The 19,142-nt window shown below is 44.6% G+C and overlaps 1 protein-coding gene across 1 annotated transcript; it reads left to right on the top strand.

Annotated features, from left to right (window-relative positions):
* The first annotated feature begins 72 nt into the window (after nt 1–72).
* Nucleotides 73–19,074, top strand: ly75 (lymphocyte antigen 75). The gene is made up of 35 exons (XM_037484813.2): nt 73–415; nt 1,101–1,469; nt 2,254–2,427; nt 2,648–2,809; nt 3,462–3,581; nt 4,702–4,839; nt 5,220–5,423; nt 5,525–5,685; nt 5,875–5,982; nt 7,713–7,801; nt 7,890–8,059; nt 8,385–8,578; nt 8,787–8,929; nt 9,070–9,148; nt 9,469–9,540; nt 9,750–9,873; nt 10,104–10,139; nt 10,226–10,395; nt 11,305–11,372; nt 11,449–11,525; nt 12,035–12,171; nt 12,531–12,639; nt 12,799–12,959; nt 13,274–13,403; nt 13,526–13,746; nt 13,841–14,003; nt 14,487–14,651; nt 14,763–14,885; nt 15,595–15,780; nt 15,876–16,099; nt 16,189–16,396; nt 16,589–16,750; nt 16,851–16,967; nt 17,413–17,595; nt 17,828–19,074. Exons 1-35 carry the CDS (start codon nt 319–321, stop codon nt 18,001–18,003), a joined length of 5,220 nt encoding a protein of 1,739 aa, XP_037340710.2. The 5' UTR covers nt 73–318; the 3' UTR covers nt 18,004–19,074.
* The last annotated feature ends 68 nt before the right edge of the window (nt 19,075–19,142 follow it).

The raw sequence follows: 19,142 nt of genomic DNA on the forward strand, positions 1-19,142 counted from the left end.
TGTTTCATGGTTTCCCTCGTGACACTCGTGTGTGTTACACATAACGACACATCTACGCATCACAAAGGTCCGTCGCTTTTATCGTCTCCGGTCAAGCGGAAGTCTTCCCGCGTTGTCTGCGGCCAGCTTGACGGCGCGGTCGGAGCGGGACTCTGCATAACACAGCTGACAGTTTGGGGAGAAGTGGGTTATCGTAACGTAAGTTATCCGATCACATCGGGTCTGGAGTTCAGTTATCGATCGGCCTATAATCACATTGCTACACTCCGGGGGGACTTTTTCCTCTATGAAGCCAACGAAAAGGACTCTGCAGTCACCATGCTGAACGCGTCCGGAGCGACACTTTGCCTTTGTTTGTTGACTGTTTTGGGGACAACTGTTTTCTTGGGAACTTGCTCGGCCGCGGGGGGTTTCGGTAAGTAAACTGAATCAAGTTACCAGACACTTTTTTTCTCAAATCACTCTCCAGTTTTTCGACGCAATCGGTTTCGATTCGTTTCGATTCGGCTCGATAACACGGGCGCGCGACGTGATTCGGAGGACAATAGCCTCGAGCAGGCTTTAAACACCCCCCACACAAAAAAAACACACAGCTTCGCGTGAAGCGGGTTAGGTCGCAGTTTGGACCCCACCCAAAGGAGTCTGATGCCTTGAACATATTCTGACAGCTCGAGCAAATGTCACTCCCCCCTCCTTAGTAATTATGCAGTTGCTGGTTTGTGTCTCCCTTTATGTCCATAAAGTCTTTTTAAATGCATCGACTTTTTTCCCCTGATTAAGTTTGTTTTCTTCTTCATATGCTTTATTTTGGGGGGGTTTCCTGTAGCAATTTATTTATTATGGCGTTGAATAGACGTCTATGGCCGACGTTGAAAAGACGTTGTAAAATGGTTTAAAGGCGAAAGTCTTTTCAACGTCTCTTCGTAGCCGTTGAAATGACGTCTATGTTCAGACCTCATTTCAACGTTAAAATTGCTCGTGTCATATATTTATCCGGGGTTTTGACCATAAATAAGAGGAAATGACCCAACTAAAACTTAGCCACTGTTGCTGTCCGTTTAGAAGTCATGTTTTAATCCGCTTTCTCCGCCTGTCCACAGACGAGGACGCGTTCTCCATCCAGCACTCGAGCACGCGCATGTGTCTGACCGCAGGAGCCCCGGCGAACCTGAGCCTCGACCACTGCGACCCCAGCCACAGGTCCCAGCTGTGGAAGTGGGGCTCGGGCCACCGGCTCTTCCACGTGGACACGTCCCTCTGCTTGGCGCTGAACGTCCGCTCCAAGAACCTGTCCCTGGAGGACTGCGGCTCCAACATGCTGTGGTGGCGCTGCATGGACGGGACCGTGTTCACCGTCTATCAGATGGGCCTGGTGGTCAGCGAGGGCAAGGTTTCCACCAAACGGGACGGTCACGACACGTGGGTGAGGGGAGCCTCCCGGGACGACATCTGCCAGCAGCCGTACCGCGGTGAGTGCGCTTTCCCGCCTTAACTGAACTGAACTGAACGGAAATGTGCAGTTATTTTTCTGGGTGGAAGATAAACTGGCAATACTTTTTTACAAAGGCGTTGCCTTTTGCTTATGACTTTTGTGTCACGTGGTCAAACAGGTTTTTGTTTAACAGAACCTGACGCAAGAGTTATCTTCATTCCGGTCTTTACTCCTTTGTTCTCCGTAAAGGCCTTGCAGCACCTGTCAAACGTTTGGATGCACTTCCTCTTTCAATTTGACGAGAAAATGTGTCCAAACTTAGAACGGGCCCACAGCTTGCTTTTACTTTTTGTTTCTCTGGTAGGTGCTCACCAGTTGTGATCAAACAACTGCACCTTAACAAATGCGTTGGAGCTGTTGGTTTTTAATACATATATATTTATTGTGTATTACCTTCAAAATGATTCGTGAACGAAAACAGGGAAAGTTTCAGTGTAAAACCATTTTCAGATTTTTCAATAATTAGAACTGGTGTCTTAACTTATTATCTTTAAGAATTACACAAGCATTAACAGACAGGGATTTTTCATCAAATTATATCTTTATTGCAGAAATAGTAAATAAAATATGAAATCTGATGACTATTGAAATAATGTATCACTGTAGACTTTTGTTAGATGGAAGGTTGCCTCCCTTTTTGCATTTGCAGAAAAACAACGACGATCACCCATGTCAAAAGTTTCTTTAAATTTTTTTTAAAAAGACACAAATACTGCAAGCTTGTAATAAATCTCTTTGGATGGCCTCTCTCCACTGTGCAGTTGTCCACACCACCGGTGGGAACTCTGCCGGCTCTCCCTGCGAGTTCCCCTTCAAATACAACGGCAGCTGGCATCACGAGTGCCTCCCGGATTCCGACCTCACTGCCCTGTCGTGGTGTGCCACCACGTCGGACTACGACCAAGACAGGAAAGACGGATACTGTCTAACACCTGGCATGTTTTTTGATTTGTTTCATTAAAAAACAAACATCATTTTTACTCTTTTCCTCCACTCCTAATGGAGACGTTGTGCTGCCCTTTTTTAAATGTTGCCGTTGGAGTGAGAGAATCTATATTGGTCTGGCATGCCCGGATATCTTCTAATGTATATTTGTCTCTGTAATACATCCTGTCAGATTACATCCACACTCATTACGTCACTTTGACTTTGCAGAGGAGGGCTGCAAGACTCTCTTTGCCGGGCCGGAAGGGGACTCCTGCTACGAGTTTGTCTCCAGTGTCGCGGTGACCTGGCAGGAAGCTCTGGATTCATGTAGGAGTCAAGGAGCCGACCTGCTGAGTGTGTCCAAGCCCGAAGACCTCCACTCCAAAACCTGTGAGAGCGATGGACGTCTCCTTCGCCTTCTTTCCCTGTTCTCGTTTCTACTCCACCTTCTTGTTAAAGTCAAATGCTTTGATATAAGATGAATGCTTCCCAAAGCACACAGTCGTAACATAAATGATTGGTTAAAATCTAAATGTTTTAATAGGAAAAGTATAATAATATAGAGAATAATCGTTCGATGTATGCACAGTGAAAACTTCCTGTGATGTTGTTATGTTTTTGTTTGTCAGTTCATTTTTTGGCTTGATCTTATTGTTCTTTACATGAGGTGCTGGAGTATTTGTCATAAACACCATAAAAGTGGTTTTCTTTTAAACATTTGTGTATTTTAGGTCATTGATGATCTCCTAACCTCGAATGGCTTGCATCCAAATCATCTTTCGCTCTGAAATTCGTGCTGTCAGACAGTCAAGAGAACCGCGTTGCACCGGCTTCATGTTATGACGGCTTCAAGTGGTGTTTTGTTTCAGTTTAGGTTTTACTGTCCTCGCTCTCTCTTTCCAAGCCAACTGATTGTGTATCCGTGCTGTTTTTATGATCTCTATTACTGATGTTATCTTCGACTTGTAACTTCTTCTAACGACTTGTTTTTTTTGAATGCACACCTGACTTGTCCCCTGTGCTCTTGCGTTGCTGCGTGCAGTGTTGGACGGCCTGGACAGAATGCCTGAGAGGATGTGGATTGGCCTTCACCAGTTGGACGCTTCTCATGGCTGGCAGTGGTCAGATGGTTCCCCGCTAATGACCCTGCGCTGGGAAACAGGTTATTGTATTGTTTTTTTGTTTATTTTTAAATCAATGCAAATTCTTTCCATCCCTTGTCTTTCTTCTTTTTTCTTGTAATCTTTGTGCCATTTCTGAGAGTATTAATGTAAACAACCGTTGTAACACGGGTAGATGAAATCCAGCGAGTGAGTCACAGGATGTGCATTATTGAGCGATCATGTACAGTAGTAGTAGTAAACTACCTGTTTACATTGCCCTCAGCGTTCCATATCACTGCGCACTCAAAATAACTTTTATAAGCTTGACAGTTATCAAACATGTTTCATCCTACATAGCAACAGCCACACTATTTTCTTGTTTCACGTTTGGTGGCTACAACTATTTTGTGCTGAAAGGCAGCTATTTACTTACTATTTATTATGTCGCTGGAAACTGTATTATAAAACCAAAAATAATAAAAAAGCTGTACTTTATTGTCAATTATGTTACAGTTAAAGGGTTGCCTAACAACACCCTCAAACTGTAACATTATTGGATGATAAAGTACAGCCTCTCGTACTTTAAACACATGTTGATCTGAAAGTGGTTATACCAAATTTAAGAGACAGAACTCAACTGTCCTACCAACACATTTGTGTGTGAAACCCTCGCGCTTCCTTTAGTGCACCAGATACGTACGTAGTGCTGTGGTGGTCGCTGCCCTTCTATAAACTGACACTTGTGTGTCAGTCAGAGAAACAATGCGGCCAGTGTTGCATAGAAGCTCATTGTGCCTGGTTGTTGGACACAGTGTGGCGTTGGGGTTGCCACTGTTGCTGAATAACTCATTAATAGTACTGAATGGAAGGCTTTATAAAGCTGTTTTTTTTTTGTTTGTTTTTTTTCTTCCCCTCTGAAAAGGGAAGAGGTTGTTCTTAAGCCGCAGCGTGAATGTCATGGATCCTGCAGCCATCTGGCCCTCTGCTGATATGAGCTCTTGGCGGTGACCATAATTTACGACGTGTCACAGCATTGAGCCGTTATTGCAACAACTATTTCATTTCAGTGCACTGTGTGACTCAAGCGGAAGCTTGAAAGTAACCTGAATGGCCACGCCTCTTCTATGGCTGTCACCGCCCGGGTGGGATTTGATGTGTGTGGAAATGTGTGTTTGACAGGAATGCCATACGCCGGGCTTCTTGCGTCGGACTGTGGAGTCCTGAACTCCAAACAGAGCTATGAGTCCGAGGACTGCAACCAAAAGTTGGCGTACATCTGCAAGAAGAGTTTTAACGCCTCCCACGAGGCAGCTACTGGTAGGTTATCTGCTGCCCTCACTGTCTGCACCGCCTTCTCCCCTTCGATTCAGTTTGAATAAGACTCAGAGTCCACAGCCAAGCCAGCATCTCGTGAGGATGTGCACGGGGCCCACGTGGTCACCAGCAGAGTTATTCCCAGTTGGGCGTGAGCGTCGGAGGGCCATCAGAATCTGTGGAATATTGGCAGCAAATTTCATGGCAACAATTTGTAGTAGCTGTTTGCTAAAAACGAGACTACAGGTCTAGAAGCTTGCAGCGGCTTATAACTTCACTTCAGACAGTTGCATCCTCTCTCTCTTTGGTGTTTGTGGGATTTCAAGATGAAACTGAGCTGACTCCCCCTCCCGGCCGCTGCCTGTCTCGGTTCTTCTTCACAGAATCTTTGGTGTATGACACAACGGTGTGCGCAGAAGGTTGGATCCCGTGGAACGGCTGGTGCTACAAGTTGGTGAATGACAGCCCTAAAAACTTCAACAATGCCCATATGTACTGTAGCAACCTAGAGGGAGGAGCATCAGGCTCCCTGGCCAGCCTCCACTCCGTTGACACCATGGAGATGATCAGTACTCATTTCCATGCGGGTAAATGAAAAAGAGGCCCTTAAAGTAAAAAAAAAATATATATATATTTTATTCAAACGGTGCCCTAAAGTGATGTCCTTTGGTTTATTATGGCCAATCAGACAGCAACTTTTTGGACGTGTGGATCGGACTGATGGGTTTTGGCGTGAACCCCGCTGTCTTCAAGTGGATCGACCACGCCCCCGTCACCTTCACCTACTGGGACCAAAACCATCCCGTCCAGCCCTCTGTAAACCGCACCTGTGTCTTCTACGCTGGAGAGGTGTGTGTGGTGTGTGTGTGTGTGTGTCAGTGTTTTTTGTAACCACCCCCACGGAGCACATTCTTTTGTCTTAGACTTGTGTGGGGCGGGTGTGTCCTCCCATGGCTTCGTTTTTGTCCCCCCGCGACCCGCTACACAAGTTTGTTTACACGAGGCCCACAAAAACAAACCTGTGTCCGTGCTCCGCAGCATCACGGCTGGCGCGTCGGCGACTGCACGCTGAAGCTACCTTTCATGTGTCAGACGAAAGGAGAGGCCAACAAATCGGCAACACAGACCGGATGCCGCTTTCAGGATGTGAGTATTTGTCTACTTGACCAGATTTTCCGTGTTGAAGCCTGCCGGGTTTATGTAATTTAGGTCTGGCAAACTACGGGTCAGTAAATGTTCGTTTTGTCCGCACGTTCATTTTTAAACAAACACGCTGCTCCTCTTTATTGACATGCAATAAGTCATGGATGCAGTCATAATGCAGTTTGCGTGGAGGTGACATCGGTCCTTCCACATGTGAATTTCTTGTGCTTGAGCTGTGCACATACACTCACTGGCCACTTTATTAGGTACACCTGTCCAACTGCTCGTTAACACTTAATTTCTAAGCAGCCAATCACCTGGCGGCAACTCAGTGCATTTAGGCATGTAGACATTGTCAAGACAATCTCCTGCAGTTCAAACCGAGCATCAGTATGGGGAAGAAAGGTGATTTGAGTGACTTTGAACGTGGCATGATTGTTGGTGCCAGAAGGGCTGGTCTGAGTATTTCAGAAACTGCTAATCTACTGGGATTTTCACGCACAACCATCTCTAGGGTTTACAGAGAATGGTCCGAAAAAGAAAAAACATCCAGTGAGCGGCAGTTCTGTGGGCGGAAATGCCTTGTTGATGCCAGAGGTCAGAGGAGAATGGCCAGACTGGTTGGAGCTGATAGAAGGGCAACAGTGACTCAAATAACCACCCGTTACAACCAAGGTGGGCATAAGAGCATCTCTGAACGCACAGTACGTCGAACTTTGAGGCAGATGGGCTACAGCAGCAGAAGACCACACCGGGTGCCACTCCTTTCAGCTAAGAACAGGAAACTGAGGCTACAATTTGCACAAGCTCATGGAAATTGGACAATAGAAGATTGGAAAAACGTTGCCTGGTCTGATGAGTCTCGATTTCTGCTGCGACATTCGGATGGTAGGGTCAGAATTTGGCGTCTACAACATGAAAGCATGGATCCATCCTGCCTTGTATCAACGGTTCAGGCTGGTGGTGGTGGTGTCATGGTGTGGGGAATATTTTCTTGGCACTCTTTGGGCCCCTTGGTACCAATTGAGCATCGTTGCAACGCCACAGCCTACCTGAGTATTGTTGCTGACCATGTCCATCCCTTTATGACCACAATGTACCCAACTTCTGATGGCTACTTTCAGCAGGATAATGCGGCATGTCATAAAGCTGGAATCATCTCAGACTGGTTTCTTGAACATGACAATGAGTTTGCTGTACTCAAATGGCCTCCACAATCACCAGATCTCAATCCAATAGAGCATCTTTGGGATGTGGTGGAACGGGAGATTCGCATCATGGATGTGCAGCCGACAAATCTGCGGCAACTGTGTGATGCCATCATGTCAATATGGACCAAACTCCCTGAGGAATGCTTCCAGCACCTTGTTGAATCTATGCCACGAAGAATTGAGGCAGTTCTGAAGGCAAAAGGGGGTCCAACCCGTTACTAGCATGGGGTACCTAATAAAGTGGCCGGTGAGTGTATGTCTGCTATAGACAGTGACATTTTGAAATAGTCGAGAGTAGTCACGGATCTGTAGCTGTATTAGCAGTTAAGGCCAGGCAAGGAGAAATGTGTGAAAGCGGCAAAAAAAAATATTCATATTCATATTGAATTCATATTGACCTTTGTGTCTCCAACACTGTCCCACTGGCAAGGACTGGAAGTGTATGGAAGCTCAGCATGGAGGTGACGTGTGACCGCTTGTAATTTGAATTTAAATCAAGTGTCCTCACTGTCGACCTCTCAGGGTTGGAGGCGACACGGCAACTCCTGTTATCAAGTGAACAGCAATCAAGTGTTCTTCAAAGATCGATGCAACATCACCGTAAAAAACAGGTAGGTAGAACAACTGCTTGATTTAAAAAGCAGTTCCTGCCCTCGTGGATCCTTTTGCGGTATTCTCAAATTTAACTGCTCTTCACAGGTTCGAGCAGGCCTTCATCAGTCGTCTACTTAGAGAGCAGACCAATGCGGAACCTCAGTATTTCTGGCTGGGCCTGCAGGACATCAATAACACGGGAGAGTACCAGTTTGTGAGCCAGGACGGGTCCTCCGGTGTCGTTCCATACACCAACTGGGGCTTGTTCAAACGACGTTAGTAAAAACGACATCAGCTCCTCTCGGGGGAAGGAGTAGCCATGTCCCAATAGACTCGTGTTCAGTGTCATGATGTGTTGTTGCATTTCACTCTAAAAGCCTTCTCTACACAGTGTGTAGGCTCAGCATAAAATAAAATGTTCCATTCACTGTTTGCTGTGCAGGACAACAGCAGTTTGTATATGAATGTCTGCTGAAGCTTTAAATGACAGAAAATGATTAATGATACAAAACACATGTCTTTCACCTAGTTAATAAATGTACTAATCATTTTGCACGTCAGAAGTAACTTCTACGTGCTACATTTACACGTGTTTTTCAGATCCAGATGGAAGCTGTGCAGTGATTTCCAAACTCTCGGGCAAGTGGGAGGTGAGGAACTGCACCACTTTTAAGGCCGGCACCATTTGCAGAGCAGACCTCGGCCCGCCTCCACCTCCAGAGACAGAGCCCAACCCCAACGCAACCTGTCCTGATGGATGGGTGTCCAGAGTTAACAGCGTGTACTGCTACAAGGTGTGTGTGTGTGTGTGTGTGTGTGTGTTTAGCATGATTGTACCAATAGAAACCGTGGCTTTCTATTTGCTGATTTTTCTGTTCTTTTTCATTCACTCTAAATGACATCATCTAAATGCAGAAATTGTCTTTCTTTTTTCAATTCAGTCTATTGCTTCACCATCACATTTTTAAGTAGCTGTAGCAAATTGTTGTTTTGCCTGGCCAGGCGTTTCACGAGGAAAGGCTGAGCAGGAAGCGCTCCTGGGAGGAGGCTGAGAGGTTCTGTCTGGCTCTGGGAGCCAACCTGCCCAGCTTCACAAGCAATTATGAGATGAGGACCCTGCACAGCATCCTGAGAGACACCATTAGGTAAACGCACATGAACGCAGCGCTCTAGACTGTCGTATCCAACAGCAGATGGCCACTTCTCCCATGTGTTCCTTTTTGAAAGAAGATTCATTAAGTGTCATAACCGATGGTTGGGTCGCTCTGGTGTTCCCTTTTCCTAGTGATAATCGGTACTTCTGGGTTGGCCTGAACAGAAGAAACCCAGCTGATCGCTCCTGGCAGTGGAGCAACGGCCAGCCTGTGAGTATGAGCCTTACCATAATCCCTGACACTTTGTGGGAAGACATAGCACATGAGGCCTATTTTCATGAGGTAATCCTCTGCAAGTCATTCAGCACTTTTCTAAATATATTCTTTTGCCATTCATACATTTTGAAAGTGAAGAAAAGGAACTTTGACAAATTCACAGAACAAATCATAATGGAATGAAAATGTGAAATGTGAAGTGCTGGATTATATTACTTTTATAAAAGTTTTAAAGACAATGTGTATGACTTGAATATACTTATTCCACTGTATTGTATTCATTAGTAAATGTCTTTTGATTGAATTTATTTCAGGTTTCTATGGACATTTTACAACAAGATTTCCATGAGGACGATGCCTACGGTAGGCACTGCACTGCATTCAAGGTGAGCTCCATTTCCATAACTTGTATGTTTCAAATGAAGAATCTCTTCTCTTTCGTACCTTTTCTATGTCCATGCATTTTGAAATGTGCATGTCGTAGTCCATACTGAACACTGTTTCTCAGATTAACATGTGAATATTATATGACACGACTGTTCCCATACATTTGCTTCACAATGACGTTGTTGCAAACAATCTGTGTCCTTCTTAGACTTCGAGGAGCACCTTGAAACACCTGTTTGTGTTTCTGCTGCACGACTTGCCTCCCACACCATTCTACGCCACGCCGTTTCACTGTGACGCCCGGCTGGAGTGGGTCTGCCAACTGCCCCGCGGTGAGACCCCCATCGACTGCGCTGCAGATTTGGATTGTTAAGCTATTTTGTTATCCAGATATATTTTGTACTGTTTAATGATAACAAAGTGGTAAATAATAACAAGATTTCCCAGCATGTGAGTGAGGTTTTGGGCTTATTCATAAATGTGTTTGAAGACGATATGAAGGCGTCGATTGTTTTGTTTGATGGTTACACTCTCACTTTGTTAACATCACATGCTTCAACAGGAAAGACGCCAAAGAAGCCAGAATGGTACAATCCCGGTAATGAACAAATCTTTCTGGTTTCGAAATTGCAAAAAAAGAAACATTTGATTCAACATTTACTAGAATGATTTGGTGCTTTGCAGATGGACACGACGAAAGCTCTATCTTCATAGACAACGCAGAGTTTTGGTTTGTCGAGGAACCTAAGCTATCTTTTGAGGAGGCGACGCTCTTTTGCAGCATGAATGGCAGCAGACTGGCGACACCAATCAGCTCGACCGCTGTCACAAAGATCCACCAGCACCTCAAAGAAGTAAGAGACAAAGAAAAACATTTTGTTCAAATTGTTCAAATACAGAGCAGTGAATGTTATCGACATGATTTGCTGTTTTTATGGCATCTGTTTTACAAACATCAACTGTGCTAAAAGTCTTCTAATGGTTGAGAATCCTGCCGAGACTAGAATATTTCAGCATATTTTGAAGGTTCTCCCCCAATGTACCCATCCATGTCAGATCAGACTTGAAGGTTTCTTTGATGACTTACTAAATAGTTTAAAAGGGGTCACGAGGCCAAGGGGACGGTCTTTTGTGGGTCCCCATCCTATGGACCTGCCATGCCTGGTTACATTTACTTAGCTATTCTCACACAATCAATGCTCAAAGACAGTGGGTTAGTTGAATCCGTGTGAATGTAAAAGTAAAATCAACGAAAGCACTTCTTGAATACACATGCAGTTAAAAAGTTTGCAAACGTTTCTTCCTGTTCTTTAATTTTGCGATTACCCCTTTTTGTTCTTCCCATGGGCATCTCACTGGGGAATTGTTTCCATTATTATCTGGTCATGGGACGCTGACAATATTTGAGGATAAAACAGCTGGAAGCATTCAAAATAAAGTAGCAACGTGGTCTGGCCCCAAACTAACTCATAATAAGCTTAATGACATTTTCAGCGTACTTGAGTCCTCCAACTTTATGGAAGTGCTGTATGCAATCTCTGGAGAGCTGCATCCACTACAACTACTCGAGTATTAACATAAAAGGGATTCAATTTGTTCCTTATAATAGTTCCATAATTTAGCCTCCTTGACGTCTGTAATGATTTTTGCTTGATCATTTTCTTTGATTTTCCTCTCTGTAAAGTATTTCATGTACTCTAATAAAGTCGATTTATAGGATTCTCTTTTTATACGTGGTACTTTCGCTTGCTTGTTTTGAACAGATGTCGGGATCTCCCTCGCAAAGCTGGTGGGTGGATCTGAGAGAGCCTGGCCGGATATTCCCCATGACGTAAGCCAGGGAACTTCCACACATGCACAGTTCATGTTGTACAGTAGGATGTTGACTGAAATGATACATGTTCTAGGTACAACCAGATGTACTTTTACCATTCGATTCTCCTGGGCCGATGCACCTCCATCAGCCCTGAAAACTCCTTTCCCGGTGGGCAAACGTCGTAATGTTTCTTTACATTCTTTAGTGTTGTGTAGATTAAAAAAAACAACTTCAGCTCAAATCAGTTTAATAACCGATTTAGTTTTATCAGAAAACTTTGAAATGATCCTCCCTATTTAAATATAGAAAGTCGGATGTCTTATTTGTTTTTCTTGACCTGGTGAATCGCCAAAATCAAAGGCCTAATAGCCCAGAAAACCCTTGCTCTTAATTATCTTCTATGTGAGAACCCAATGCTGATGAATATTTAACCTTCTAGATAAATTCTCCAGATGTTTAAACCCTGTTTTCAAGGGCTTTAAAGTTATGAAGCACTCTGTTTAAAATATTTAAATGTTATTGTAAATGTCCAGAGCAGCGTACAACAGTACGGTGATATTCACTAGAACTGATCCGACTTCAATCGTTTCAGTGAGCAAGAAAAGACGTTCCACTTGATTTAATTTGCTGTCATGCTTATGGTCTCCTTCACTCACCCACCTCGTGTTAACTTGCAGAGCATGAGCAGAGTTGCCGTCTGCCTTTGTCCTTTGTGTGCGAGAGACACAACGTCACGTCGGTGGAGATAAAGCCTCTGGAGCCTCGGCCTGCAGTATCCTCGTGTGGAAGCGACGCTCTGTCCTTCAGAAATAAGGTCGGATTGCTCAACAGCGGCTCCATTTTTACAGACTGCGTGACATTTTTAACCAAGGAATCACATCAGACAGAATTTCTGTCAAGTTTTGGCAATAATGGTGTAATAACAATTCACTGAGGTTCTTGAATACCAAACACTCCTCTCATAGGTTGGTTGCACATGCAGACCATTTGTTATCTAGATGGATTAGTACTTGATTGCGAGGCTTCTGCCCGTTCTATATCTCTTTGTGTATGTTTATTTAAACCTTAATCTAACTTCTTGAGATGCATCAAGGACGAGGGTAAACTGGACTTATCACAAGTGTCGAGTATTATTCACGTGGACCACATTGTGGTTTTTTTTCTTTTTTTTAGTGCTACACATTGATGCACAGCCAGAAGTCTGTGTCATTCAAGTACGCCAATAGTCTCTGCAAATCTGTGAGAGGAACCCTGGTCACTGTATCCGACCAGGCGGAGCAAGGTGAATACTTCTCGCTTTATGCTTGATAAACAAGACGAGCACGGTCAACGAGCCCAATGTGACCCTGAACTATTTTGCTAAATAGCTCTTTCTATCTTTGATAATGTTTGTAAATGAGCTGATCACAAATCCTTGCCTCACCTTAATCGTCCGTTTCAGACTTCCTCACCACCCTTTTGCCGCAAATGAGAAACATGGACAGGATATGGATCGGTCTGAAAATCAACCAGGGCAACCCGGAATGGGTGGACCAGTCCCCAGTTGACTACGTCAATATTAACCCCTTGGTGCTGGGCATGCACAGGGACATTAAAGTCAACGTAAGTCCACTGACACGTTAATCTGTTTGCAGGTCTTTGAGAGAAATACAGCGTGTGTGAAACAAGTTATAATAAGACTTTTTGGGGCTCCAAAATCTAATCAATTCATTGAGTGATGTATTTTGGTCTGAAGTTCTACAATGATATCTTTGGGTGTGGAGTTACAAAAAAGTGAGGTTACCAGATCTCTACAGCCTGCTCTTTACTGTTAGCATTAGCTGGTGGTAGCTCCTAGAGATGGGGGGAGGGGGGTTAAGGCTTAACTACATTTGAATTCACCAAGTAATTCCTGTATCTTTTTTCTTGCCTGACAGACATGGGATGAGGACAGTATGGATTTGTGTGTGTTTCTGATCAATAACCCAAATTCTGCCATGCTGGGTACCTGGGACTATTCCTCCTGCACACAATATCAGAATGTGGCCTTTTGCCAACACTATGCAGGTAGATCACCCCCTCCAGCACTGAACACTAGTGCAGTCTCTCTAATAAAAGGCAAAAAGTGCCCAGATCAATACCTCTCTCATGAAAGGATGTTCTTAAAACACAAGGTTTACTCATTTCAGATAAACCTGTGGAGTCCCACGTCCCAAAGGAGAGCTTCATGGTCAACAACCACACCATCCTGCTGCTGGACAGAAATCTCACCTGGTTCGAGGCCTTGGAGCAGTGCAGGAACAACAACATGGACCTGGCGAGCGTGGCCGACACCTTCCTGCAAGCAACCCTCACTGTGCGCGTGAGCAACGCAGGCAAGCCCATGTGGATCGGCCTCTTCAGCGAAGACGTAAGTGCGCCGAGGACGGGCCGCCGTTCCTCCAGTCCGCTACTTTTACGAGACACTTCTTGAAATATTTCCTTTTTCGGTGTTGTGTGCACAGGATGGGATCCACTACCGCTGGACGGACCACAGTCACACTGTATTCAGCCGCTGGTCTTTTGATGTCACCGGTGGCTCCTGCGTCTACCTGGACATCGACGGCTTCTGGAAAACCACAGAGTGTGAAGAGGAGCTGGGAGGTGCTATCTGCCACAAACCACATGGTACGAAGGGCTGTGTCTCCTCGTCTGCAGGCCCTGGTCTCACACACCACGGCCTATAGTGCTTACAGTGATGTGTGTAATGTACATCACTGCTGATAATTCCTCTCGGGCAGCAGTAACTACAGTCTACACTGTTGTAGAGGGATATTGTAAACATAGAAGATGGGGCGATGGCTTCCCTGTTTGGCCTGGCTTTCAAAAAACAAAGCACAAGTTGTGGATTTTTAACGGGTTTTAAAGAATTTATTCATTTTTATGTTTGATTGAAATATTACAGCGGTTCAGACTTGCTAATTGACTTGTAGTCGCCATTGTTCTTTATTCATTTCATCTTTGAAATGTGTCTTTTGCCAAAATTGAAACCATTGAAAATCCTTGCAGACATCCCAAATGCAGCCACAACACAATCAATTCTTCCCTGTGTTTGTACATGATTTTTGTTTTTTAATGTGTATATGCAAAATGTAAATGTATGCATTACAGAGGAGATCATCACCACACCGGAGAAAGTTGCGGTCAAGTGCCCCCACAAGATTAATGGTCCAAACTGGATCCCCTTCAAGAACAACTGCTATTCCTTCCAGCTGGTTTCCTCCAGGTGGGATCCGTTTGACCAGGGGCAGATTCTGGATACCTGCAAGACACTACGTAAGAGCTTCACAACCCAGGGCGCATGTTGTATTGCGTAGGCTTGCTCTCCTTCTACAGCACACTGCGGCTGCTTCAGTTGTTAATGATGATGATGCATTTGTGTTTCAGATGCAAATGCAGACATCCTCACCATCCGAAATGCAGAGGAGAACGAGTTTATTAAGCAGCAGCTCAAACCGTTTCAAAACCTGGTCCAATTTGTGTGGCTGGGGCTGTTCAAAGATAACAACGGTACATACTCATGTCCACTTTTAACCCTGGTGGTGACTGACACCGATACTGGTTCTATATGTACCGTATTTTCGCGACCATAAGCCGCACTTAAAATCATTTTAAAATCATTTTTTCTTCTCATAAAACGACAGTGCGCCTTATAATCCGGAGCGCTGTATATATGGATCAATTGGTTGATCCATACTGGTTAAGGAGGATCCATTGGAGGGAAAGTCTGGTGCCAGCAGCCGCGGTAATTCCGGCTCCAACAACGTATATTAAAGCTGCTGTAGTTAGAAAGCTCGTAGTTGGATCTCGGGATCGAGATGACGGTCCGCCACGAGGCGCCACCGTCTGTTACAGCGCTGTCTCTCGGTGTAAGATGCACGAAAGCATTTGCCAAGAATGTTTTAATTAATCAAGAACGAAAGTTGGAGGTTCAGAGATATTGTTAATATCCACATTAACGTTTGAACAACGTTACCATGGGAGTGAACGCTTAATAACGTTTGATTTAGCACAGCCCGATCTAGTGGATGCATAACGCAACCCCAGTCAAACGTTTTACTGCAGTATCTTCTATTCTATGCGCCTTATAATCCGGTGCGCCCTATATAGGAAAATAGTTCTAAAATAGGCGATTCATTGAAGGTGCGTCTTATAATCCAGTGCGCCTTATAGTCCGGTAAGTATGCAACGTCCTGATAATAATTCTGTTCTGCTCTAGATAACCTAATGAAGTGGTACGATGGCACAAATGTCCAATACTCCAACTGGGCCAATGGCAGACCAGACGTAAACAGCATGTTCATGGCTGGTCTCACCGCCTCGGGCACCTGGATGATCATCTCGAACCAGCAGCTATTTGCACAGTTCAAACAAAGGAGCATCGTGACGTGCAAACTGGACAACGGTGGGTGTATCGCACTTTGTAAATTCACATTTCTGTGACATCCTGGTGATAGTTCTTATTAATGACCTCATGTTTAATACTCTGCCTCTCCAAAGAACCAAAACAGGGGTTCAACATGTCAACCACGGATATCCAACTCTACGGTAACATAAGTTACAAGGTGGCGACCCAAAAACTGACTTGGCAGCAGGCTCTGGAAGCGTGTGGTCAGGGTGGAGGCCACCTGGCGAGCATCCATGACATCCAGCACAACACGCATGTGAAGCTCATCGCCCGGACGGACGGCTTCCCCCTCTGGATCGGCCTGTCGCACCAGGATGTGAGAATTGGAGAGAAAATGTTTCATGGACAAGTGCACCTCGTCCGAGTTTCTACCTTTGCTCAAAAAGTCTCTCTCTCTGTTTGCAGGTTAGTGACTCGGTCTTTGAGTGGTCCGATGGAACAACATTTAACTACAAAGCCACCATCACTGACTCACGGGAAAGCTCCAGCTCAAACGAACAAGAGGCCAGCTGTGTGTATGTAACCCCCGCTGGAGACTGGCTGAGGGCCAGCTGCAATAAGTTATTAGACGGAGCCATCTGCTACACCACCGCCATCACCACCACTTCCCAGAGTAAGACGTCGATGTGCTCCTTAAATTGTCTTTTAAAAAGCCTTTGGCGTTGTGCGTCGTCCACAGTGTGTGTGTGTGTGTGTGTGTGTGTGTGTGTGTGTGTGTGTGTGTGTGTGTGTGTGTGTGTGTGTGTGTGTGTGTGTGTGTGTGTGTGTGTGTGTGTGTGTGTGTGTGTGTGTTGTTATGAATCAGAAGCCAAAATGCAGGAGGCCCCAGAGGCCAATCACTGCCCCAGGAGCAACGGTGTGTCTCACTGGGTGCAGCATCAGGACCAGTGCTACGCCTTCGACATGAGCTTCTACAACTTCAGCGTGCACAGCATGGAGCAGGCCAGGAGCCTCTGTCAGAGCATGGGTGAGTTCAAAAGCTCGCTGTGTGAAGAGTTAGTGTCCCCCTCCCCGGAGACAACTGTAGTCCAACCCTTTGCCTTTTGGTTTTTCTTTCTGCCCGACAGATGCAAAAGTCCTGACCTTAAAAACCAAAGAGGAGAACGACTTTGTGTCAAAGTACATGTTTGATCACCCTCTCATCACCAGTCGTGTATGGCTTGACATGGAGGTCGATACTGAAGGTAATTTGTAGCGGAAGCAGGCCAGTAGTACATTGGTTAGGAAGTTAAAATATGTTGTTGATTTACATTCAGGAATGTTACTGAATTTTATGTGTTGGCAGTTTTGATTGACAATAGAGACCTGTTTGTATTAAATGTGTTATGACCTAGTTAAATATTAACTAGGTTTAAGCCCCATGTTCTGAGAATAGACCCATCAATGCATTTGGGAGTTATGGTTGATTTGTGGAGGTTGACCCCTTTTTTTTTTTTACATTTGAAGAAAACCAACAAATATACACAGTACAAGTCATAATTTTTGTCCAAACCTTTGACTGGTACTCTAGAAAAACAAATTAATTAATCTGTTTGCTAAATCTAGTATTCATTCTCCACCCATTATTTATGACACTTGTTGCCGGGCAGTCTTTTCCCCCTCTGACCGTCTTCTCGCTCTCCCCCTCAGGTAAACCTGTATCCTGGCAGGACGGCTCGGCTCTGGTTTTCTCCAACTGGGGGCATGAGGCCTTGGTTACAAGGACCAAGTCTGCTCCCCACTGTGCCGTCATGATGGCAGGAGATGATGGAGTCTGGAAGCTTGTCAGCTGCAAGGCAAGCTACAGTCGTGTTGTCTGCCAAACTGAAGCAAGTGAGTATCACAACTGCATTTTTTTGGGGGGGGAACATTTGGGGAAATCTGCTTATTTGCTTTCTTATCTAGAGTTGGATGAGAAGATTGTCGGTTAGCGTAGCTTAGCCTAAAAGGCTAGAGAGAGGCAGTGCTAGGCTGGGTTCTGTCTGAAGGTTGCTGCACCCGGGTCTGGAAAGGTCCGGCACATAATTCAACTCAACTCTCTGTCCCTCCCCTCCTGTGTCCTCAGAGTCTGGAGGCTCTCCCGTGGCGTTGGGTCTCTTCATCGTGGTCGTCATCGCTCTCGTTGGAGCCGTGGCTTTCATCCTCTATAAGAAGAGAGGAGGCCGCTTCTCCTCCACCGTTCGCTACAAGAGGACCTACGATGATGCCGACGCCACCAGCATAGTAACAGGAGCTGACTGAGCCGAAGTAGAAAGCCTCAGGAGGTACTGGGGGAGTCTTGAGTGCATCTTTAGTTCTTTTTGGCAGGAGCAGATGCAGCCTTTCCTGTTCTTAAATTATTTATTTATGCCGCTTAAGCCTGCAGACTTTCTTCAGTTGTGTTCAAAGTGTAAATATTGAATTATGAAAATCGGCCATTTCAGTATCATGATTTGGGTTATTTTAGATTGAGTTAATTAAGATTCCTGTGTTATACCTAATGTAAATACTGGGACTGATGCTCTCTGGGAAATATTGATCATTGGCCTCATTGGGAAAGTTTTTAATTATTTTTATTTTTTTGTAAAAGTTGATTTCCTCCCTTTCTGCTTTAAAACGGCTTAGGTTGCACTGATGTATGAGTGACTCCAAACTATCAGGAACAGATGGTGCACTCCTTGGTTTCTTCTGTATGTGTCACCACTATTTTATTTTCTACTCAAATTGTTCCAATTAATTGAGACTTGTCCACCTGAAAATAGAGTAAGATCTCTCTCTCTATTTAATAGCGTTATGTTGCGATTTTAGTAGGACAGAAAAATAGTTTTTTTTAAATTGTACTTCAAACTAGTTTAAACCAGTGGGTTATTTTCAGTGCAGTTGCTGCTTGATTTCAAAGTGTTGGATACTGTCCTTGCCTCATCTTTTTTTGTTTGTATAAAGTGTCGGTGTATGTAGATCCAACTTTCCTATGCACTTAACTACTGAGCAAGAACGCACTTTAATATGTCACAGGGCCACTGTTCCTACTGTATTTTAGCACAATGAGGTTTGGAGAGTTTTTTTTTAGATGTTCAAATTGCACTGGCTGTTTGCTGCAAATGCTTTTGTAAATATGTTTTATAACTGAGAATGAACCAAAGATGCTCAGTTGTTTGAACTGAGCTTTCCTTTAACTTTGTCGGACTGCCCTCAGCCCGGATTGTTAACTCATCCATATCAGTATGTAAACCAAAATGTTTGTTTAAAAAAAAAAAAAACTGATTTCACCACCACTCCTAAGCAGATGGGCTCAAATCGGGTAGTTTCCTTCCAATAAAATGTTCTGCCTTCAAAGCCCTGCTGTTATTTTTCACTCATGTACTCCAGTTTGGTAACGTAATTGGTCCAGTGTGTACGTG

The sequence above is a fragment of the Pungitius pungitius genome, chromosome 4 (genome assembly GCF_949316345.1).
Source record: "Pungitius pungitius chromosome 4, fPunPun2.1, whole genome shotgun sequence".
Lineage (NCBI taxonomy): Eukaryota > Metazoa > Chordata > Actinopteri > Perciformes > Gasterosteidae > Pungitius > Pungitius pungitius.

What these genes read in the sequence shown, in the direction of transcription:
- ly75 (XM_037484813.2), top strand. Translation starts at nt 319, where the DNA reads ATGCTGAACGCGTCCGGAGCGACACTTTGCCTTTGTTTGTTGACTGTT. An exon ending in CGGATACTGTCTAACACCTG is followed by an intron (nt 2,428 to 2,647) that starts GCATGTTTTTTG and finishes TTGACTTTGCAG; the next exon opens with AGGAGGGCTGCAAGACTCTC. An exon ending in AACATCACCGTAAAAAACAG is followed by an intron (nt 7,802 to 7,889) that starts GTAGGTAGAACA and finishes TGCTCTTCACAG; the next exon opens with GTTCGAGCAGGCCTTCATCA.